The 23,512-nt window shown below is 37.4% G+C and overlaps 2 protein-coding genes across 2 annotated transcripts in view; one reads left to right on the forward strand and one right to left on the reverse strand.

The window, feature by feature from the left end:
• Nucleotides 1–1,402, reverse strand: part of sv2 (synaptic vesicle glycoprotein 2) — a 6,589-nt gene extending 5,187 nt beyond the window's left edge. The window contains exons 1-3 of the mRNA XM_084094624.1: nucleotides 1,224–1,402; nucleotides 518–574; nucleotides 263–424 (exon numbers count right to left, since the gene is read on the reverse strand). Of these exons, the coding sequence (XP_083950750.1) occupies nucleotides 263–424; nucleotides 518–574; nucleotides 1,224–1,287 (283 nt within the window). The 5' untranslated portion in view covers nucleotides 1,288–1,402. The remainder of the gene's footprint in view (nucleotides 1–262; nucleotides 425–517; nucleotides 575–1,223) is intronic.
• A 270-nt stretch (nucleotides 1,403–1,672) lies between these two features.
• snx1a (sorting nexin 1a) lies at nucleotides 1,673–22,025 on the forward strand. The gene is made up of 15 exons (XM_084094629.1): nucleotides 1,673–1,832; nucleotides 4,765–5,458; nucleotides 8,007–8,143; nucleotides 8,580–8,646; nucleotides 10,794–10,837; nucleotides 10,920–11,061; nucleotides 11,144–11,222; nucleotides 12,358–12,433; nucleotides 12,604–12,717; nucleotides 12,838–12,931; nucleotides 13,099–13,304; nucleotides 14,310–14,453; nucleotides 14,533–14,613; nucleotides 20,579–20,650; nucleotides 20,745–22,025. Exons 1-15 carry the CDS (start codon nucleotides 1,731–1,733, stop codon nucleotides 20,793–20,795), a joined length of 2,103 nt encoding a protein of 700 aa, XP_083950755.1. The 5' UTR covers nucleotides 1,673–1,730; the 3' UTR covers nucleotides 20,796–22,025.
• Nucleotides 22,026–23,512: the final 1,487 nt, after the last annotated feature.

Here is a 23,512-nt window from a genome sequence, read left to right on the forward strand (position 1 = left end):
AATGAGCATGACTCTGCAGTTTTCAGACACCTGATAAGGCAAATACAATTCAAAGTTCAACCAAATAGAGAACAAACTGCATTTCTGACCTGACTTAACAGTTTACATGATAAAAATGAGAAGTTAATGTTTCATTTTCCTTGTCTGTCCTGCTGTTTAAGAAAACATTTTCTCTTCTTAAAATGCAACATCATAACTGATTGTTTTTAACAGTTATTTGGTTAGAAAACAAACAAAGAAAGACAGAAAGACAGATGATAACCCAGGAATATGCTGGCGGTGAGGAGCCCCATGTCGCCTGAGCTGAGCTGGAGGTCGCAGCGTGCCGTGGGCAAGAGGAACGACACACACAGGATCTCCACCGCATCACTGGCGTTCGCCCACCCGCAGACGACCAACAGCAGCCAATGGAAGAGTCCGAACCCTGCGGACAGACAGAAGCATGAGCGCCGCTGACCACTGCGTATGGACAAACATATGAAACTAGATGTAGGAAAAACATAAAGGTCAAATGAACCTGCTTTCTCAACAGCCTCCTCATACGAAAGTTTCTTTCTACTGGACACCTGGTCATCTGATGGACACATCATATATCAGTAAACATCACAACATTTATTTCCATCAAGAGGTGCATACATTTTTGGTCAAGATCTTGTATTGCCAATGCAAGAGTCCAGCGTTCTGTAAAGTCTCCTCCAGCACATCCCAAAGACTCTCAGTGAGTTTAAGATCTGGACTCAGAGGAGCCGATTCATGTGTGAAAATGATTCTTCATGATCCTCACAACCATTCTTTCACAATCTGAGCCTGATGAATCTTGACATTGTCATCCTGGAATATGATCATGTTGTGTCTTCCTACATGGCTGTTTATGAAATGAAAAGCTACACACTCCATCAGTCAGGGTTAGAAGAACTGTTGCCAAACATATAACATGCTAGAAACATAATAATCACTGCAATAATGATCCAATCATTTACTCTTAAGCATTTGCCTCTTTAAATCCAAACAGCGACTCTTTTTCGGCGACTTTTTTTACCGGACAGTGTATATGGTAAAACCCCTCATGCTGGATCCAGATATAACAGTTAATAGTCTATAACTGGTGAAAAGTGTTTGAGTCAACATTATACTCATCTACACAATCCACCGGGATATCAACCACTGGACATCCAGTAATAATAAACAAACACACATTCTACATGATTAATAATTCATTTTACCGTCTCCGTCCAAATGAGTGGACGATAGCAGGGGTTCTGTATCTTCATGAGCACGTCGAGGCATAATAACATTTCTGATTAAAGTATTTATGAGTGTAAACTACATGATCGTTTGGCAAAAGATTCAGTTCACTCCTGTACTTCTGTAAACAAACGCATTGGTGGGCGTGGCTTGTGTCGACGTCACAGCAAGGCTCGCCCCTCTACAAACTCACTTCCTCAATTTTAATTTTTTATCACGTTTTTTTTTCATGTACAATTATGTGGCTCTAACGTTATTTAATTTTTACATTTTAAACCAGTGTATATATTTATTGAAAAAAATTGCATTACTTTGGGAGTGGTCTTGTGAACGTGACGTAACAGCGCAAAGCCCGCCACTATTGACCACCGGGCGTCGCTGTTTCGCTATCTCTCTCTCTCTTCGTATCAGTTCAATGTCGCTCTCTCATTTTCACTCTAGCGTTCTCCGCTTGTAATAAAGTTTTTCCGTGTGTGGAGCTGAAGATGGCGGCCAGCTCGGAGCGCAGTCCTCCTCCTTTCCCGGACTCAGAGGAGCCCGAGCTGCTGGAGGACAGTGACGACGGCGCGGACGCGTTCACGGGCACGGTGAGTAACACAGTTAAACGCATTTATGAAGCTAATTAGCTAGAGACTTCATACAGACAGGCAGAAAGAGAAGAAGACCGATCACTTTCACTTATCTGACACCTTCAGATCTCCCTGCTCTTATTCTTCGTCTTCTTCAACCGTAGATCTTCAGATCTGCTGGTTTATACGGCGTTTTTCTATGATCATATTTGCTTAACGATTTAATAAAGATATAATTTTCATCACCACCTCAGATTTGATTCTTCCGCAGGGTTAAATAGATCTGAGTTTAGGCCTGCGTGTTGACACTGAAGTTTTTGGAGGACTCTTGTAGTTGAATAAATAATATCACAAGGAATGTTGACCCAGTTTTCCAAACAGACTGAAGTCACACTGTTAGAGAAGTGTGTATGTGTGTAAAATTAATGTTATGTTGTGTCTAATTATAAAGGAAGCGTGAAAGTAGATTAACTTCTCCATGCAGAACCACCCAACATATCATAGCTGCTAGTTAAGATGTTTTATGTATATAAAATATGCATGTATGCATGCAGTCTAAGGAAGAGATCCAAACTACAGTATGATGAGTATTATGAAGGCAAATCTGTCTCTTAATAAATGAGCTGGTGTCCAGCAGTCAATGTTTACTCAGCGTAGTCATTTCAGTCTTTTCAGGGCAAAGTACTGAAGGTCTGGTCATGTGAGTCTCAAACTTGAGTGAATGTCTAAATGCCTTTTTTTCCCTTAGTAAGCATTTATTTTCTGAAGAATTTGCTTTGTGGGAAGGAATTTACAGTTGCTGTACGTGAGTCAGGAAGGAGTGGATTGGTGGTTAAAGGTCTGCACTGGAACTGAAAGGTTGTAGGTTTGAACACAGCATGGGTTGATTCGTAAGCTGTAACCATTGTACCGTCAAGCAAGACACTTAACCCTGGGTTAATACAGGCGGACTGTCCCTTTAAGGGTGCTAGAAGTCGCTTTGGATGAAAGTGACTGCAAAATGAGTACTTCTTACTATCTCATGAGAAAAATGTGCAGGTCTTTAAAATATTTTATATAATAAATACATTACCCCAAAATCAAAATATAGAAATATGAAATTTTATTTAACATAATAAAAAAAGTAGCTAGTTTCAGAACCATTTAGGATATTTTTCATGATTACATTTTATGTAATCATGTTTATTCGAACCATCCTGTCTGGAATCAATGTTATATATTTATTCATTTCAAACCATCAATTGTACAAATGCTCACGTATATAAAAATAACAAAGACTAGCATGATGAATATTTTACCATTTAAATATTTACTGTTACAATAATGAGACTTTCATTTTCAATGCAAAGATAGCACTAAAAAAGGCTTATTTTATTATTTATGTATTGTAAAATGCCAGTTGTACAAGCAATCAGAAATAATAATGACGAATACCTGTAATAACATAAATATTTTACATTGTAATTATGTAATTACTATTAAAATAATTCGTATTTGGGTGGAAAATGTGCTTTAATTTTCAATGCAAAGAAAGTACTAAAATAGGCTTGCTTTACTTTTATTTATTTTTTTAAACCACCAACTGTATTCACAAATACTTGTAATATAATAAATATTTTACAATTTAAAGGTAAAGTAGGCTTTTCGTAAAGTAAATTTTCAGAGAAGCTAGCGACAGCGAGTTAGCTTTAAAAGCATAAGATCCCACCCTCCCTTCAGAGCGTCTCCAAAGCCACGCCTCCTTCAAAACACATGAACACGTACAGCAGGGAGCAAACAAAAGCGTGACGAGAGACGGCGTTAAACTACCTCATGTCTCAAAGCACATAATATTACAATAATAATGAATATAATGTAGAGAGCTCTGACCTGTATCACCTGACTGCTGTAGATTCATAACGGTGTTGATAGTGTTGCCATTGAAACGCAGAAATTCGAGTATCGAACCACTCCGAGTGTAACATCACGTGTTTCCATCTCTTACAAAAGACAGTAGTTATGGCGTGAATGCAACATAAGCTCGTTGTTTTGGTTCAGGAGGAACTATACTGTTTCGTTTACGGTGTTCTGTGACTGACGTCTGTCTAACTCTGCATAGCATGAAACACGCTGATGATGTGTGATGTCTGTGCGAGCAGGGTGTGTAAAAACATACATAGATGTTAGGACAAAATATCGTAGCCCTCGGAACGAGTTCTATGATTTTCTCGAGTTATATGAGTTGTTTTTATGGTCCTTCCACAGACTATATATATGTACATATACATATAAATACATTTAGATCACTTGACTTAGTGATTGCTATCAGGATGTGAAGAGACTTTCAACCAGCATAGCAAAGCATGTTTTTGAAGCAAATCACCTACCCTGCCTTTAAGTATAAAATTACCAATTGTAGAAATGCACAAATACATAAACAAAAAAATATTAACATGAAACATTTTATATAGCCTAATTACTGTAGCAAGAACTTATGCTTAACAAAATATGCTTAATTTTTCAATGCAAAAATAATACTAAAAATAGACTTTATTTAGGGTTGAACTTTAACCAGAGATATGAAAATAAATGAGGAAAATCCAAACACTGTTTAACTCTTTCCTTCATTCGGACCCAAATCTAAAAAGTTGCTGTTATATTTTGCAAATAAAGGAAAGAGTTAAACAGTGCGTGGATTTTCCTCGTTTATTTTCATAACTTTCGTTTTGATCCAGACCAGTGCCTGTTAAACATCTTTTTTGTTTTGTAATTTTTTGACAAATTTTGTGAGATTCAGCCTGAAAATGTTTAATGTATTTGGAAAAACAATTCCCTGCCAGATGGAAAATTATTCCACAGTGACCGGCTGTTAAACACAATGCAGTAATCCTGTTTAAACTCACAATATTTCAATTTATAGTAACTAAATTTTACAACATTAGCTGAATAATCATTTCTGTGCCGTTCCTAGTCAATCTCCGAGATGGATTCACTGTCGCCTGACACAACCGGACCTCCTAAAGACGTCTTCAACGAGCCGCCAGAAGACATCTTCAGCGATCCTCTTAGCGACATTAACTCTGAACCCCAGAAGAACGTAAAGATACAATCTCCTGGCAGCGATGAGGCTGTCGACCTGCTCAGCGACCCGCTGGACGATGAAGCCGATGTGATTAGTTCGCCTGAAGTCCAAAACCCCGTGCCAGATCTCTTGAAAGAGCCTGTAGAAACGCCAAAGTCTGATGCCATCGGTAAAGCACCTAGTGATATCAGCAGCAAGCCTGTGCATAAAAACGCCATTGGAGTCCGACATCAGGATATTTTCGAAGACCCTCCGACGGGCAGCAAAGGCTCTGCCGCCAAGAAACCAGGGAGCGCTGAGCTGTTCGGCGATGAGGATGATGATGATGAGGAAGAGGAGGAAGACCTATTCAAAGAGCCATTAAAAGGCATGACGAAGAAGCCTCAGCCTTCAGTGGCGAGTGGGCCACCTATCAATGTCCTTACAGAGGTGAAATCAGAAGTGAAGGTCAAGCCACATGTTAAAGACGACCCCACGGATCTGTTCGCAGAGGAAGCCGTGACGGCACCCGCCACCAAACCTTCCTCGAGCGGCAGCTCCAGGACCAATGGGGTTCACTCTGAGGAGCAGGACATCTTCTCAGGTACAGTAACACCAGATCATGACTGTGACACTTTTGACTGCCTACCTAGACCTGTTTTTTTGGGCGTCATAGGCACATTTGAAAGTTTGAGCAACATAGGGCCCGTCCACACGGAGACGCGTTTCGCTGTATACGTATAAATTTTTTATCGTATTGGCGTTTCGTCCACACGGATCCGGCGTTTTCGGAGACTGAAACCGCTATTTTTTGAAACCCAAGGTGGATAAATCTGAAAACGCCGCCCTTGCGTTTTCGTGTGTACGGCCAATCCGTACATTTTGTGAAACGATGATGTCATCACACCAAGCGTCAACTAGTCAGACACCGTTAAGTCACAGCAACTACATTTATGGTTTTTCATATTGTTCAACAAAGTTCTTGATAAAAAAAGAAAAAAGAAAAGAAAAAAAGAAGCTACTGTGCCTAATATTATTGCTGTATACAGCGCGCAAGGTATGTCTGTGGCAGAATTACAGCGCCACATACTGGTCTGGCATGTATACTACATCGTTTTGAGTCGGTTTCAGTGGTTTCGTGTGTACGCAGATATTTCTTGAGACGACGCCGTGTTTACGGAATTTTTTTTTTGAACGGGGAAAAAAACATATCGGATGGGGAAAGCTCTGGCTTCGTGTGGATGTGGCCATAGACACAGGCAGCATTTTAGGGCATCATGACACAAAGTGATTGTTCAAATCTTCAAAGCCTAGTGAGCTACTTGCCTAGACAGCATTTTGAGCATCATACACTCTTAAAAATAAAGGGTCTGTATTGGTATCGATGGATCCATGAAGAACCTTTACATTCCACAAAAGATTCTTTATAGTGAAAAAACTTCTTTAGATCATCAAAATGTTCAAACTACGCAGAGTCCGAAAACGCAGAAAATCAAACCTGATCTGAATTTTTTTATGACGGACGAAAGTTTCGGAGGCAGTGTGCAAACATGATTGTCATAACGTTTTTTAAAGTGCGAAAATTTCGGATGCGAATTTCGGACTCAGTGTGCAAGGGCCTTAAGACTTTTACTGAAAAGGTTCTTTTGGGAACCAAAAATAGTTCTTCCTGCGAAAACCCTTGTAGCACAGGGTTTTTGGGCTTCATAACACAAAAATGTATTGCTCAAAACTTTAAAAGTTGCCTATATAGACAGCATTTTTGAGTATTTAGTTTAGTTTGTTTGTTTGTTTGTCAAAACTTGGCTACCTTGTCAGACAACATTTTTTAAGCATCATAAGCACTTTTAAATGCTTGGTTCATGTTTCAAAATCTAGGGAGCAGCCTACCTAGACAGTATTTTTGGGTGACATTGGTGCATTTAAAAGTTTGATTTGTGTTGCAAAATCCTCCGAGCTCCCAACATAGACAGTGTTTTTTGTATATAATTTTTGTTTTGTTTCAATATATAGTAAGTGCCCTTCCCAGAGAGCTTTTTCGGGCAGCATAGGCAGATGTAAAAGTTAATCTTTCAAAACTAAGGGCTTTCACAGACAGGGCTTAGATTAAGCCAGGATTAGGCCTTAGTTCAATTAGGTCATTTAAGTAGCTTTTATAAATGTGCCTTACTAGTGTGCATCTAGAGACATCAAGAGACAAAATAATGGCGCTGACTTTTAAAAAAAAGATATTTCGGTCCAAGTTGCTTTCAGTTAAACCGGTTCAAACAAGCATTTTAGTCTAGGACTAGCTGAAGCCTTGTCTGTGAAACTGGGGGTAAGTCCTGCATAAGCAATGTAGTAACATACAGCGTTTTTTGACATCTTATAACACAAATTTATTGTTCTAATCTTCAAAACCTAGCGAGCTGCCTATCTAGACAACATCTTTGAGCTTTAAAACCTTGAGAGCATTTTGGGGCATGTTTAAGCAAGTTTAATTTGTGTTTCAAAATGTATCTGCCCTCCCACATGTGAAAAGCATGTTTGAATGTTTAGGTCATTTTTTCGAAACCTTGTAAGTGGCCTACCTAGACAATGGTTTGGTGTCATTGGTGCATTTTAAAAGTTCGACTTGTGTTTCGAAACCTTACGAGCCGCCCACCTTGAAAGCATTTTTGGCTATCATAGGCATCAAGCGAGTGAAGTAAAATAATAAAACTCCATAAATAAAACTAAATAAATAAATAAAATAAAACTACAATTAAAATGAAAACTGATATAGAAAATGCTATATAAATAATACTTCAATAACACTGATTAGAAGTCGCCTAAAGTGCTGTCGGGTTTTCAAGGCTTAGTGTTTTTTTGCGCAATGAAACATTTTCCTGCTTTTTTTTTTTTTTTTTTTTACTTGCATGTATTTTACAAGCAGAAATGCATGCACATCACTTCTCTGAGTGATGGATGATGAATTCGCTTTCTCAGCGTTGATTCAGGAAGGGGAAAAGGAATTCCTCAGCGACCTTTGACCTCTCACCCTGCTTTATGTTGCTGAGGGAATGTGTTTTGCATGTGTATGTGTGTTTGTGCTCTAGGTTGTGTTTGTGTTGCACTATCTTTTTAGTTTTATTGAATCCATAAAATGCACTTTCTCTCACTGTTTTTCCCAGAAGCTACAGTGGAGTTGTCTCTGGACAGTCCTCTTAATGACCGCAAGAAGAAAGATGCCTTGAAAGCGTCAGTATCGGCTCCTGCCGCCCCGGTAGCCAGCAGCTCCAGCAAACCTCCGTCCAAAACTCTGGAGGAGGTAAAACACTTATAAAGATGTGCATTTTTAACATTTTTTTAGATAAAAAGTACTGAGACTGAATGTTTTTCATGATGTTTGGCTCATTTAGTGACTGATTCGCAAGCAAATGACTCATATGAGCTGATTCTTTTTGATGAATCATTCGAGACTGAATGTTTTTCATGATGTTTGGCTCCTTTAGTGACTGATTCACAAGCAAATTACTCTTATGAGCTGATTCTTTTTGATGAATCAGTCAAGAATCAGTCTTAAACTAATGAATTATGTATTTATGTGTGTTTCATTTGAAAATGAAATTAGTCAAAGCTACTAAAAGAATCAAGTTGAATCAGAATCAAAACTGGATTTGTTGCATTTCTTGCGCTTCCCGACACTAGAGATCAGATCAAACCTTACAGGTTTCCTTCTTCCTTTCTCTTTTTTTCTCATAAAGCTGGAGGAAGAGGAAAGTGAGGACAAGTTTGATCTAAACATTTCCGTCACAAATCCAGAGAAAGTCGGTAAGACCATCATCTTCAACTGTGTCAGCTGGGTTTTGCTTTTTGATGTCTCATTTCAGGATTAATGCTGTTCTCATAAAACATTAGTTTGAAAGAGTATTGGGCTGAGTTTGCAGGAAACAGAAAACCATGATTATCTTATGAGGTGAAATTGTTCTAATTAAGGAACTGAGTCGCATATACGTCTGTCTAGAGCATTGCCATACGATAACAACTTCCTTTTTTTGCCCTGTAACAGCTTTTTTTCATTTCCCGTCCTTCTTCTTTTTTAAAGGTGTGGTGTTACCGTAAGGTCTAAAATAAGCTCTGGGGAGATAATATTTCACCTGATATAATATATCATATTTTTGCTGATAGTTTGCTCACTCTTACTTTGTATATAGTGGCCAAAAATGATATCCAGAGGGGATATTTGTTTTTAATGACCTTACAAGTTAGATTAAACCATCAGGATATGAGGAAAATATTTTATACTTATCAAATATTTTTAAATATGAGGGAGGGGAAAAAACACTTGGTTGAGGTATTTATCTGGCAGAATTATTTGGCAAAAAAGAGGCAAACTACAGCTAGGCCTAAAGGTTTATTTTACTATTACAAAAATATGCAAAATACATAGAAAAGCAAAAAGCATACATTGACTACTTATAATCAGTTATTCTGCATCAGAAACTGATAGCATATTACGAAGCTTAGCAATGTTTCTAAGGTGGAAAAAGGCTGTTCTTGTAACATATGAAATATGATTTTCAAAAGACAAGTTGCGGTCTAATATAACACCCAGGTCTTTTACTGTAGTGGATAAAGTAACAGGATATCCTTCTAAAGTAAAGTTGTATTGTAAGAGGTTTTGTGGGCAGTTTTTTTGACCAATAAGTAATACCTCCGTTTTATCTGAATTTAATAGCAGAAAATTACACGTCATCCAGTATTTTATATCTTTAACACACTCTGTCAATTTAGATAATTTATTGATTTCATCTGGTCGTGATGAAATGTATAATTGAGTGTCATCAGCATAACAGTGGAAATTAATTCCATGTTTTCTTATAATATTACCAAGTGGCAGCATATATATTGAGAATAGCAGAGGGCCTAACACAGATCCTTGCGGCACTCCATAGTTTACTGATGTTATCTTCGATTTTTCCCCATTTAAACAGACAAAATGGTAGCGGTCTGATAAGTACGATCTAAACCAGCTTAATGCCTGTCCATGAACACCAGTGTAGTTTTGTAGTCTATCTAAGAGTATTGTGTGATCTATAGTGTCAAACGCAGCACTAAGATCGAGTAAAACTAGTATTGAGATACAGCCTTGGTCAGAAGCTAGAAGGTCAGAAGCTAACGAGCGCAGTTTCTGTGCTATGATGCGGTCTGAATCTGTGATCCAGCCGGCACTAGTTAGAAGTTTAAATAAAGTTAGAATTGTAGGTTCAGTTGCTTTGGAGGATCTTGGGAGTAAACGTTGTTTAGCTTAAATTGGTTTAGTAATAAAAGCAAGAATTTTTCTTTTGAAATAGTTTAATGTTCTATGTATTTACTGCAAAAATCTCTTCCTAGTGTTTTGATATTAACTCGCGTGGGTCGTTAACTGCATACCTAGGTTGAGGAGAGATCCCCTGATATGATTGTAAAGCGCTTTGCGTGTACAGTAGTACATATGAAAGCTATATAAATTCCTCATTCATTCATTCATTCATTTAACTAACATAGGTTGGTCAGAAATTCGACAAACACATTAGCATATCCCACCCACTTTTATGAATCCTCTCCTTTACTGAGCAGTTTTGCAAGGGCGTCGTAACACATTTTACATGCTAATCATAACCGAAAGTCATTTAAATATGTAAATCTTGAAAGTTTCGATAGTAAAAATATTTTTTTAATTTTGTTGATTTACTCTAGTTTGCTGGTTTTAGCTGGTGACCTTGACAAACTGATATTTAAACTGGTTTAGTTTGACAAGCTGACAACCCTTCTAAAACCAGCAAACCGGACCAGTTTAGGCTAGTCAAGCTTTTTCTTTTTCAGATGGGATCATAAACCTATGACCTTTGTGTAACCAGGCTTGATCTTTAAGCTTGAGGTTAACAGCACATATGTGTGTTATGTTGGGGTTTTATTTCTCTCTCTGCTTCTTACAGGTGATGGTATGAATGCTTACATGGCCTACAAAGTTTCAACACAGGTGATTTTTCAGTCTCTTGCGCAGATTACACGAGCGCACAATACGACACACTGTCTAAATCTCCCTCTTTTCATCCCCTCAGACGTCGTTAACCATGTTCCGTAGCAAGACGTTTACTGTACGCAGGCGTTTCAGTGATTTCCTGGGATTGTACGAAAAGCTCTCGGAGAAACACTCACAGAATGGTTACATCATTCCTCCGCCACCAGAGAAGAGCATTCTGGGTACAAACTTGCTTCTGCTAATGCATCTGATCTGATTATGAACAAGTGTCTGATTATGAATAACTGTGTGTGGATTTTCCAGGTATGACAAAAGTCAAAGTCGGGAAGGAGGACCCATCGTCAGCAGAGTTTGTGGAGCGGAGGAGAGCTGCTCTAGAGAGGTTCGTTACTGAAGATGACAGTGTTTCTTAACTAGTTGCACAAGTAAAGCGATGAATCACGCTTCTTCTCCTAGTTTTTGTCCTGACTGGCCACATTTGTCATCAATGTGTCATGTCAGAAAGTTTCGTTACATTGCACTAAGAAGCCCCGCCCCCAGTGAAATCTCATTGGTTTAAAATCCCTCTTCATACATCTGTTTATAAAACACCATACTATGATTGGCTATACAGTATTTTCATTTTAATGAGGACAGAAAAATTACTTAGATTGGTTAATATAATATAATGTTAATATTAATTACTACTATCATTATATTTATTTTCATTTTAATGAGAACAGAGAAATTACTTAAACTGGATAGTATAATAATAGTTGTATAATATATATATATATATATATATATATATATATATATATATATATATATATATATATATATATATATATATAAAATTAGGACAGAAAAAATACTTAAACTGGATAATATAATAATGTCAGTAGTAATTCATATTAATATATATTTAAATAATGAGGACAGAAAAATTACTTAAACTGAATAATGGTTATGTTCGCCATAATTAAAATCATATTTGGGGATAGAAAATGTCTTAAATTGGATAATATAATATTACAGTCATTACACTGTATTTTCATTTTAATGTGGACAGAAATATTACTTTGGATAAAATTGTCATATAGTATAATGTTAGTAATAATTAATATTAATAACATAATTTATTAAATAATAAATCAAATTAAATAATGCATTATTTAATTTGATAATGAAATGTAATTTAATGTTAGAAGTAAATATATATTTGAATGAGGACAGAAAAATTACTTATCTATACTTACCTAATCTAAGTATTGAATATGAATATTAATTACAACTAAAATTATATTATCCAATCTAAGTCATTTATCCATCTTTATTAAAATTAAAATGTACATTAATTACAAGTTTACAACTAACATTACATTTTATTATATCCCAATTTATGATGTTATCCAATCTAACGTTGTTGATTATTATTTAGATCGGATAATATAATGTAATAAATGTAATGTTAGTAGTAATTAATATTGATATATATTTTGAGGTTGTGTTTGAGGATTGTTTGTGTGTTGTTGCAGGTATCTTCAGAGGATTGTAAGTCACCCGTCTCTCCTGCAGGACCCTGATGTCAGAGAGTTTTTAGAGAAAGAAGAGGTGACACAGCTTCCAACACCAACATTTTTAACCATTCAACGCATGCGACCGCAAACTCCACATTAACATAAACCTAAGAGAAGTGACTTTCTCATATGCAGATGTTTATCTATCCATTCCTCACATGCTGTGTGTGTGTGTGTGTGTGTGTGTGTGTGTGTGTGTGTTAGTTACCCAGAGCGGTTGGCACACAGGCTCTGAGTGGAGCCGGCTTCCTCAAAATGCTCAACAAAGCCACAGATGCTGTGAGTAAGATGACCATAAAGATGAACGAACAGGACGTGGTGAGTGGAAAAACAAGCTGGTCTGACCCACGCTGAGCTCCTCTATATAGAGGAATAGGCTTCAAACCAACCTAGAAAGGAGACTGAATATTAAACTGTGCGTGTGCTTGTTGGTTTCAGTGGTTTGATGAGAAGATCCAGGATGTAGAAAATGAAGAACAGCAGTTGCGGAAACTCCACGTCATGGTGGAATCGCTTGTCAATCACAGGAAAGGTCAGAAGGGCTAAAATGTGGATTTTATTTTATTTTTTAAATGCAGTGCATTCAGATTTGGGAATTGCAACCCATTCTGTAATGTGACATACATTAAGTGAAACAGAATCTGATTGGATGACTGCTGTAAAGCAACTACATGTTAAAGGGTGGGATGTGTGTTTCAGAGTTGTCTGGGAACACAGCCGTGTTTGCGAAGAGCGTGGCGATGCTGGGTAGCTCGGAGGATAACACGGCTCTGTCTCGAGCTCTGTCTCAGCTGGCCGAGGTGGAAGATCGAATCGAGCAGCTCCACCAGGACCAGGCGGCCAACGACTTCTTCACCTTCTCTGAGCTGCTGGCCGATTATATACGACTGCTGGGAGCCGTCAGGGTACACACACACACACACACACACACACAGAAGAAAAATCCGACTCATCCTGTTGATTTATTGTGTTATGATTTAAGTCTGTCAGTTTTAACATTAAGGTATTATATAATGTTAAACTGGCACGGATTGATTTGTTATAAGTAATCTTATATTTCAGTTGGCGTTCCACATGCAAAGAGAAAATTATACCCTTCATTTGTAAACCTATTTAATTCACTGGATTGTCAAAAAATAAGCATTACCATATGGTTGTATGCACTAAATAAAATATTTTTTAATTACATTTTGTTTTCACCATATTATCCAATATATTATCGTTGTTGTTGTCAATAATAATAATAATAATGCGTGTATTATTAATTTGTTATATTAATATTAGTATTATAGATGCATTTCAAAATAAAAAGAAATTTAACTTTTACATTTTTAGAATTGTAATAAATCTGTATATATCTTATTATTAATAATAATAATAATAATAATGAATAATAATAATTAAATGTTAATGTTATATCTTAATTATTGTTGTACTAATAATAATAATAATAATAATAATAAAATAACAATTATGTAAATGCATACAGGTATGTATCAGGATCATTATTATAATTATTGATATATTTTTTTTCAGCATCATGATGCAAATTGTGAAATGTTATTACAATTTAAAAGAACTGTTTCCTATTTAAATATATTATATAATGTAATTTATTCCTGTGATCAAAGCTGAATTTTCAGCATCATTACTCCAGTCTTCAGTGTCACATGATCCTTCAGAAATCATTCTAATATGATGATTTGCTGCTCAAGAAACATTTATTATTATTAATCAAACAAATGCAGCCTTGGTGGGCATGAGAAAAAAAAAATTCAAATGTTAAAAATGTAAATAAAATAAAAATCTAAATCTAAAAAACACCTAAATTTATAATAAAATAAAGAAATTAGAATTATTATTAATAATAATATTAATAATAGTAATTTATTTGTATTCTACATCGTCAGGGGTGTTTTGATCAGAGAATGAAAGCGTGGCAGCGCTGGCAGGACGCTGAGAACATGCTGCAGAAAAAGAGAGAGGCCGAGGCCAAACTCCTGTGGGCCAACAAACCCGACAAACTCCAGCAGGCCAAGGACGAGATCTCTGAGGTGATGCACAACACCACTGCTCAACACTTACATCTGTAACCCTCTAAGTCATGTCTTACTCTACTGTCTCGTCCTGCAGTGGGAGGCAAAGGTCACGCAGTTCGAGAGAGAATTCGAGAGAATCTCAGCCACCGTACAGAAAGACGTCATCCGTTTTGATGTAAGACATGATTTCCCTGTTGGCTTTGGATATCTTGGCATTAAAAGGCCCTTGTTATGCTTTTTTTGGATATTGCCTTGAATGTAGTGTGTAATAGAGCACTTTGTGAGTATAACGGACTGCAAAGTTTTAAAGATCTCAGTAAATTGAGTGATTGTCTTCTAAAAGAAAAAATAGTTTCTGAACTGCTCGAAAAAATTTGCATAATGCCAGTCTATGGGCTTCAATGGCTGCCCTCAAACAAAGTCTACTTTGACCCTCAAACACTTTAGTTGTAGTTGAAGTCTGGAAGAGTTTGGTTCAAGACAACGCTGTTTTTTTGTGCTGCCCAAGCAAAACCACTTTGCTGCACTTGAGGACTCGAGCTCGAAACGATACTACAAAACCCAATGGGGGGGCGGTGATGCAAAACAATTTGCGAATGGCTTGAATGGTGGGTTCGTGTGAATTGCATGTATAAAATGAAGTTAACGAACAACCTCGATCCATCAGGAAATGCCACAAAGGTCGCTGAATTTCACTGCGCTTCATGAAGAGTTTTTCTTTTGCGTGAAGAAGCCGTTCGCTGGAGATGTGTTGAAAGATAGCGGAGTGCATTCATGATTATTAGGCTACCGGTATAATAATCCTCCTGGCGCCGGGTCTGAGTGAGTAATTTACTCCATTACCTTTGTTTTATGATTAACATTAATGACACTTTAAGACCAGCCGCTGCTGACAGAGACGCGATCTGACACGCATGCATTTTCTCACAAATCTTACGTTCATTTAAGACTGTAAATCATTTAAGACTGCTCATATGAGGACACTCGACAAAACGGACATTTTGGCATAATTTGTGTGTGTTATGGTTTGTTCAAGCTCGAATGAGAACTCGATACTGACGCGCGTCTTTTTTGTGGGTCGTGTGTGTAATAGGCAGGACTTACAGCGCAGTCTCTTTAGTCTCGTCGCGCTTGAATTGTTTAAAAGCATTCACATTAATAAGAGCGTGATCATACAATGCTAGTCAACGGATGACAGGAAAAAACGGATACTGCGTAATCGCGTCTCTTTAAAATGTTTTATTTTTTATTTTTTTGCGGTGCCGCGGTGGGAAAGTGATGAAACCGGTGTTGCGACTGAACACCGTGTAACACCGGTAACACCAACTATCGTAGCAAGCCTAGTGCTGAGGAAGATTCAGAGCTGAAGTTCAGATGTGGTAATGGGCGTTTGGTTTCCAACAGGTGCTTTAAACAGTTGACCAATCACAACAGACTGAGTCATCTGACCAGTCAGAGCAGAGTAGACCAATCACAACAGTCTGGGCCGTCTGACCAATCAGAGCAGAGTAGAACAGTCACAACAGACTGAGTCATCTGACCAATCAGAGCAGAGTAGACCAATCACAACAGACTGGGCCGTCTGACCAATCAGAGCAGAGTAGACCAATCACAACAGACTGAGTCATCTGACCAGTCAGAGCAGAGTAGACCAATCACAACAGTCTGGGCCATCTGACCAATCAGAGCAGAGTAGACCAATCACAACAGACTGGGCCATCTGACCAATCAGAGCAGAGTAGACTAATCACAACAGACTGGGCCATCTGACCAGTCAGAGCAGAGTAGACCAATCACAACAGTCTGAGTCATCTGACCAATCAGAGCAGAGTAGACCAATCACAACAGACTGGGCCATCTGACCAGTCAGAGCAGAGTAGACCAATCACAACAGTCTGAGTCATCTGACCAATCAGAGCAGAGTAGACCAATCACAACAGACTGGGCCGTCTGACCAATCAGAGCAGAGTAGACCAGTCACAACAGACTGAGTCATCTGACCAGTCAGAGCAGAGTAGACCAATCACAACAGTCTGGGCCATCTGACCAATCAGAGCAGAGTAGACCAATCACAACAGTCTGGGCCATCTGACCAATCAGAGCAGAGTAGACCAATCACAACAGACTGGGCCATCTGACCAATCAGAGCAGAGTAGACCAATCACAACAGTCTGGGCCATCTGACCAATCAGAGCAGAGTAGACCAATCACAACAGACTGGGCCATCTGACCAATCAGAGCAGAGTAGACTAATCACAACAGACTGGGCCATCTGACCAGTCAGAGCAGAGTAGACCAATCACAACAGTCTGAGTCATCTGACCAATCAGAGCAGAGTAGACCAATCACAACAGACTGGGCCATCTGACCAGTCAGAGCAGAGTAGACCAATCACAACAGTCTGAGTCATCTGACCAATCAGAGCAGAGTAGACCAATCACAACAGACTGGGCCGTCTGACCAATCAGAGCAGAGTAGACCAGTCACAACAGACTGAGTCATCTGACCAGTCAGAGCAGAGTAGACCAATCACAACAGTCTGGGCCATCTGACCAATCAGAGCAGAGTAGACCAATCACAACAGTCTGGGCCATCTGACCAGTCAGAGCAGAGTAGACCAATCACAACAGTCTGAGTCATCTGACCAATCAGAGCAGAGTAGACCAATCACAACAGACTGGGCCGTCTGACCAATCAGAGCAGAGTAGACCAGTCACAACAGACTGAGTCATCTGACCAGTCAGAGCAGAGTAGACCAATCACAACAGTCTGGGCCATCTGACCAATCAGAGCAGAGTAGACCAATCACAACAGACTGGGCCATCTGACCAATCAGAGCAGAGTAGACCAATCACAACAGACTGGGCCATCTGACCAGTCAGAGCAGAGTAGACCAATCACAACAGTCTGGGCCATCTGACCAATCAGAGCAGAGTAGACCAATCACAACAGTCTGGGCCATCTGACCAATCAGGGCAGAGTAGACCAATCACAACAGACTGGGCCATCTGACCAATCAGAGCAGAGTAGACCAATCACAACAGACTGAGTCATCTGACCAATCAGAGCAGAGTAGACCAATCACAACAGACTGGGCCATCTGACCAGTCAGAGCAGAGTAGACCAATCACAACAGTCTGGGCCATCTGACCAATCAGAGCAGAGTAGACCAATCACAACAGTCTGGGCCATCTGACCAATCAGAGCAGAGTAGACCAATCACAACAGACTGGGCCATCTGACCAATCAGAGCAGAGTAGACCAATCACAACAGACTGGGTCACCTGACCAATCAGAGCAGAGTAGACCAATCACAACAGACTGGGCCAACTGACCAATCAGAGCAGAGTAGACCAATCACAACAGACTGGGCCATCTGACCAATCAGAGCAGAGTAGACCAATCACAACAGACTGGGCCATCTGACCAATCAGAGCAGAGTAGACCAATCACAACAGTCTGAGTCATCTGACCAATCAGAGCAGACCAGGGTTATTATAGTTTTGCATTTTTCATTAGTTTTTATTTTTATTTCGTTTTGACTTTTTGTTTTCAAATTCAGTTTAGTTTTAATTCGTTTTTAAAGTGGGTTTGCTAGTTTAGTTTAGTTTTTATTTTTTGAAAATGCTTAGTTTTAGTTTAGTTTTTATTAGTTTTAGTCTTTTTTTTTTTTTGTAATTTGGGTTATTTGTCAGGGGCAAGATTCAAAAAGGTCAGAAAAAGTATTGTGTAATAATAACTCAACAAAAACATACAATTTGAACAATGGACGCATCTCCGATCCGAAGATATCGGGAAAAGTTTTTTTTCTAAAGTAGGACATTCACTTCACCATGCACTCTCCACAATGAATAGCTTATTATCCCTATATGACTGTAAAACGTAACTGGTATCACACAAACGTTATTCTGTGCCCTAAAAACTGGCATATTTCATGGTAGGCTATTGTGTCATGCAAGGTAATCGCAAAATCTAGAGAAATGTGTGAGGTGGCCAGCGGGGATAGTTGAGACACACATGTACCAACTGTACCCCCGATAGAGCTCTATTAGGAAACACACTGTTTAGTTGTGCAGTGTTATGATAACAGGTTAAACATCGTAATTAGCCAGCATAGGACGCAAATGAAAATAAAATTAGATATTTGTGATATTTAAACTCCCCTTGTATTATTAATAAATATTGTTTCATATCTTGTTCCTGCTTTATAAATTTTAAACAGTGCAATTTTTTTTTTTTTAAATGAATGAATATAAATGGTTGAATCAACAAAAATGTTGCCCAATTGTTATTTTCTTTATTTGTCTTTATTTTTTATATTTACAATGAATGGTCAGTTACCTTTACATCATTAGAAATGGGTGTCTCAACTGTACCACATATGGGTACAGTTGAGACAAGGTTGAGACAAAAAGCACCTTATTTTTATGAGCTAATTGTGGAAAATATAAACTACTTGTAGGTTTTATTGATTGATAATATCTTAGTCTATAAGCTAATGAAATGTCATGTGGAAATTCACTTCTTTTCAGTATCTATTTTTGTGTGAAAAATCAAAACGCAAAAAGTGTCTCAACTGTACTCAGTCTACCCAGTCAATAGCCTACTCATCTGGATTGAAGCAGCAAACATTCAGTGTAAAAGTAAAAAAATGACATAACATTATTTAATATTTGAATCACAGCTTATATAGTGTTTTGACATCGACAACCACAACCAAAAAGTGCATTTTACCTCAAACTTGCGACTAGTTAACTTTCTAAAGAAGGCGCAATCGCTTCTCGGGTCGACATTAACACACTGACAAAATTATATTCAGAATTTAAAATATTTTTATACCACTTTTTAATGTGTGATTGTGTAAAGGTGTTCACGAGATAGAGATACCAACCTTTCGCGAACTTGCTTTCAACGTCGAACGAACACTCGTTCTCATGGAGACGCGGTGTGCACGGAGGGAGGGGAGGGGCTGTGTGTGTGTGTGTGTGTGTGCGCATGAATGACAGAGACGGAGGGAGAGCAGCGAAAGGAAATGCAGCTGAACGAATACGCTGCGTGTTTTAAATAGCGTTAAAAAATTAAAGATCTTGACAAAGACGAAAACTAAGGACATTTACTCTATAATTTTATTTTATTTTAGTTAGTTTTGCCAAACACACATTACAGTCTTAGTTAGTTATCGTTTTTTTGTAATGCCTCGTTTTTATTTTTATTTCAGTTAACGACAATGTTTTTTCCCACCTAGTTTTCGTTTTTTCGTTCGTTTTCGTTAACGATTATAACCTTGGAGCAGAGTAGACCAATCACAACAGACTGGGTCATCTGACCAATCAGAGCAGAGTAGACCAATCACAACAGACTGGGCCATCTGACCAATCAGAGCAGAGTAGACCAATCACAACAGTCTGGGCCATCTGACCAATCAGAGCAAAGTAGACCAATCACAACAGACTGGGTCATCTGACCAATCAGAGCAGAGTAGACCAATCACAACAGACTGGGCCATCTGACCAATCAGAGCAGAGTAGACCAATCACAACAGACTGGGCCATCTGACCAATCAGAGCAGAGTAGACCAATCACAACAGTCTGGGCCATCTGACCAATCAGAGCAGAGTAGACCAATCACAACAGACTGGGCCATCTGACCAATCAGAGCAGAGTAGACCAATCACAACAGTCTGGGCCATCTGACCAATCAGAGCAGAGTAGACCAATCACAACAGACTGGGCCGTCTGACCAATCAGAGCAGAGTAGACCAATCACAACAGACTGGGCCAACTGACCAATCAGAGCAGAGTAGACCAATCACAACAGACTGGGTCATCTGACCAATCAGAGCAGAGTAGGCTCTCAGAAAGGAGGGGTTTAGAGAGAATCCTTTATCAAAGCGTTTCAGACACTGTGAGAAAAGAGCTGATGCTGCAGTTTATATTATGAGAAAATTACAGTGTTTTTTGACTGTGGACGCATGTAAATCTGTTGTAGGAGATCTGCAAAATAAAATAGCATAACAGGGGCACTTTAAGTACTCCTATCCTAATAAACATTTTATTTGCCGTTGTTCTCGCTTAAATTAATTGTTGAATCGTATTTAATGAATCTGACTAACAATTGATTTAAATGTCTTTGCTAACAGAAAGAAAAAGCTCGAGATTTTAAGAGACAAATCATCAAATATCTGGAGTCACTGCTGCACTCAGAACAACAGGTACAAGAACACTTTATTTTATTTATTTTTTACTTAATCTTAATCTTATTCTGAATACTTGTAATTCACATTTCGCTCTCTTTCTCTCCTCTAGCTGATAAAATACTGGGAGGCGTTTTTGCCGGAGGCGAAAGCGATCGCATGAGGAGGCGCACACACACACACACTCACCCTGACTGAGGCCTTTCTACACTCTTTACCTCTTGCCTATAAACCAAGAGAAATCGTGCTGCAAAGGGAATCATTATCCGGCCGCTTGTTACTCTGATTGAATTAGTGACTTGTATATTTTCTGTGTAATCTTCACCTTTATTTTCTTACGTTGACTCTTGTTTTTGGGGGATGTAAACGCATGTGGTGGTGGCTGGGTGTCTTCCTCGTCTGTATGCAACCAAACTTCATGTTTATTCTCCACTCAGATGTGTTACTCATCAGCAGTGACGCCAGTGGTTTACACTAGAGGGCGCTCTCCTCTCATTCACAGTTAGAAACTTCCCAGCAGGCTTTCAGAGGATTTCAGAGACAAATGGTGACCTAGATCATTTCAGAAGTCCAGAATATTGGTACATACACTTTAAAACACCATTATGATATTGTATTTTGCAAGTAAAAGAGATTGTAATGCAGTTTTTTTTGGTGGACTATTGAAATCAAACTGGCCGGTGGAAATGACAGGAACTACATGTCAACACTCGATCTGTGATTTTTCTTTTGCTGGCTCATAGTTTTCACTCAAAGGATCATTTTAAATCTTCAATAGATTTAGGATCTTGTTTCTATTTGTTCACTTGACATAAAGCGTTTATGAAGACGCTCCTAAAGCGTTTTATATCAATACCGGAGCTCTTTCAGCTGGTCAAACCAGAAGCCCAAAGCACTTCAGTCTTAAAACTGGTTTTCTCCTTCATTTAGGGCCTGTTTTTTCTCATTTTCAATCTTTTTCTCTTTATTTACTTCATTTTATATTTTCATGTGTGTAGACATTTATTGCCAACATGTTATCGTTTCGTGTCAAACCATATTTGACTCTGACATGTTAAAATAATTAATAGACTTTTGCTACGCTACTACTAATGATTAAATTGTTTCTACATGAGATTTTTTTTATACAGATTTTGCTGCTGTCAGAGTTTGTATTCATCGTCATTTATAACATTAGACATTTTTTGTTGTTTGTTTTTTTTTAGTTTGCTTCATAAATGATATTTTGGGCCCTTCTGTAATAACACTTCGAAGAGACGTAAACAAGTTGGACTTCACCATTGGGTGCCATAAAAATCAAATGTTTGTTTATAAGAAAAAAAGGGGCAGGTATTTTTTTCACTGTGGACACTTCTATTGAGGAAAACAATAAAGATTTAATTACAAATATAAAGCTTTTGATTTAGTAGTCAGTTGTTTTGTGTGTGTGTGTGTGTGTGTGTGTGTGTGTATATATATATATATATATATATATATATATATATATATATATATATTAGTGCTGTCAAATCGATTAATCATATTTAACAAAAATGTAAATTTACATGTGTATACATAAATGTATACATTTTCCAAACATTTTGTTAGATGTGATTAATCGATTTGACTGCACTTTTATATATATATATATATACATATATATATATATACATATGAACTTTTAACTTAAAACCGTTATCTTAGTATTATTTATAATTTATGAATATTTAAATTAGTTTTTAGTTTTAGTAATTTAAGTATTTAGTTTTTTATAAAATGATTAAAAATTATTTATTTCCGAAATAAATATATGTTTGTATGTATATACACATATACTTCATGAGCAGTATTATTTGTTATTTTATTTATTAATATTTAAAAAAAATAAGTTTTCAATTTAGTTTTTTGTTTTTTAATTTAAAAAAAATATTTCTGTTTTAGTAATTTAAACAAAAATATTTATCATGTTTTTGTCATATATTTATATTTTATATCAGCTTTATTTATTTAATGCAAACTATTTTTAATAGTTTAAGTTAATTAATATCAACTGATCATAACTGGTTGTTAGCTTATATTATTTTATTATTTAATATTTGAATTCGTTTTTATTTTCACTTTAACTTTTTTTTTTACTTTTTTTTCATTTTTATGATTTCTTGTTTTTTAAATTTAGCTTATTTTTTTATTTCTGTTTGAGTAATTTTAGTACTCAAAACAATTGTTTTAGTTCTTTTAATCTAATATATTTTATTTCAGCTTTATTTAATTTAAGCAAAACTATTTTAATACTTTTATTTAACAATAACATCACTGATTATAACTGATGGGATAAAATACGATTTCTCTTCACCTGAAACCATCCACATCCACACATCAGACTAATGAAGGAAGTGATCCTTCCGTCTTTTAGTATTTGTTCTGTATTGAGCAGAAGCTCTCATTCAATACTCTTATCATAAATGCTTGTTTCTCTCCAGCTTTGATGAGACATTTCCATGTGACAACAACACTGAGGTTTACTGCGTAAAATTATTGCAGCTGCAGCGGAATTAACCTTTCACCAAAATCCTTTAAATTCATTAATCATTAAACTTTTCAACCTGTTTATTTTCCAGCAATTTGTAGGTCAAATATGGTCCAGGGTTCATGATCAGTTGTTCTGTTTGGAATTAAACGGAGCATGAGTTCTAACCTCCTGATGGGATGAAGTGGGAAAGCAGGGGTAATAACGCTTGAGCATCAGGAATGTGTGTTATCTTCAGACTGGAGTGTGTTTACTCAGCAGTAAATGCATGAATGGTTGTGTGTCACGGGAAATCATGTGATTCTCATTTATTCTCCATTCAGACAGAAGAAATGAGGACATCAGGTTTGGTGTTGACACACCTCTGTCCATTT

The sequence above is a fragment of the Abramis brama genome (assembly GCF_963993115.1).
Source record: "Abramis brama genome assembly, chromosome: 20".
NCBI classification, from domain to species: domain Eukaryota; kingdom Metazoa; phylum Chordata; class Actinopteri; order Cypriniformes; family Leuciscidae; genus Abramis; species Abramis brama.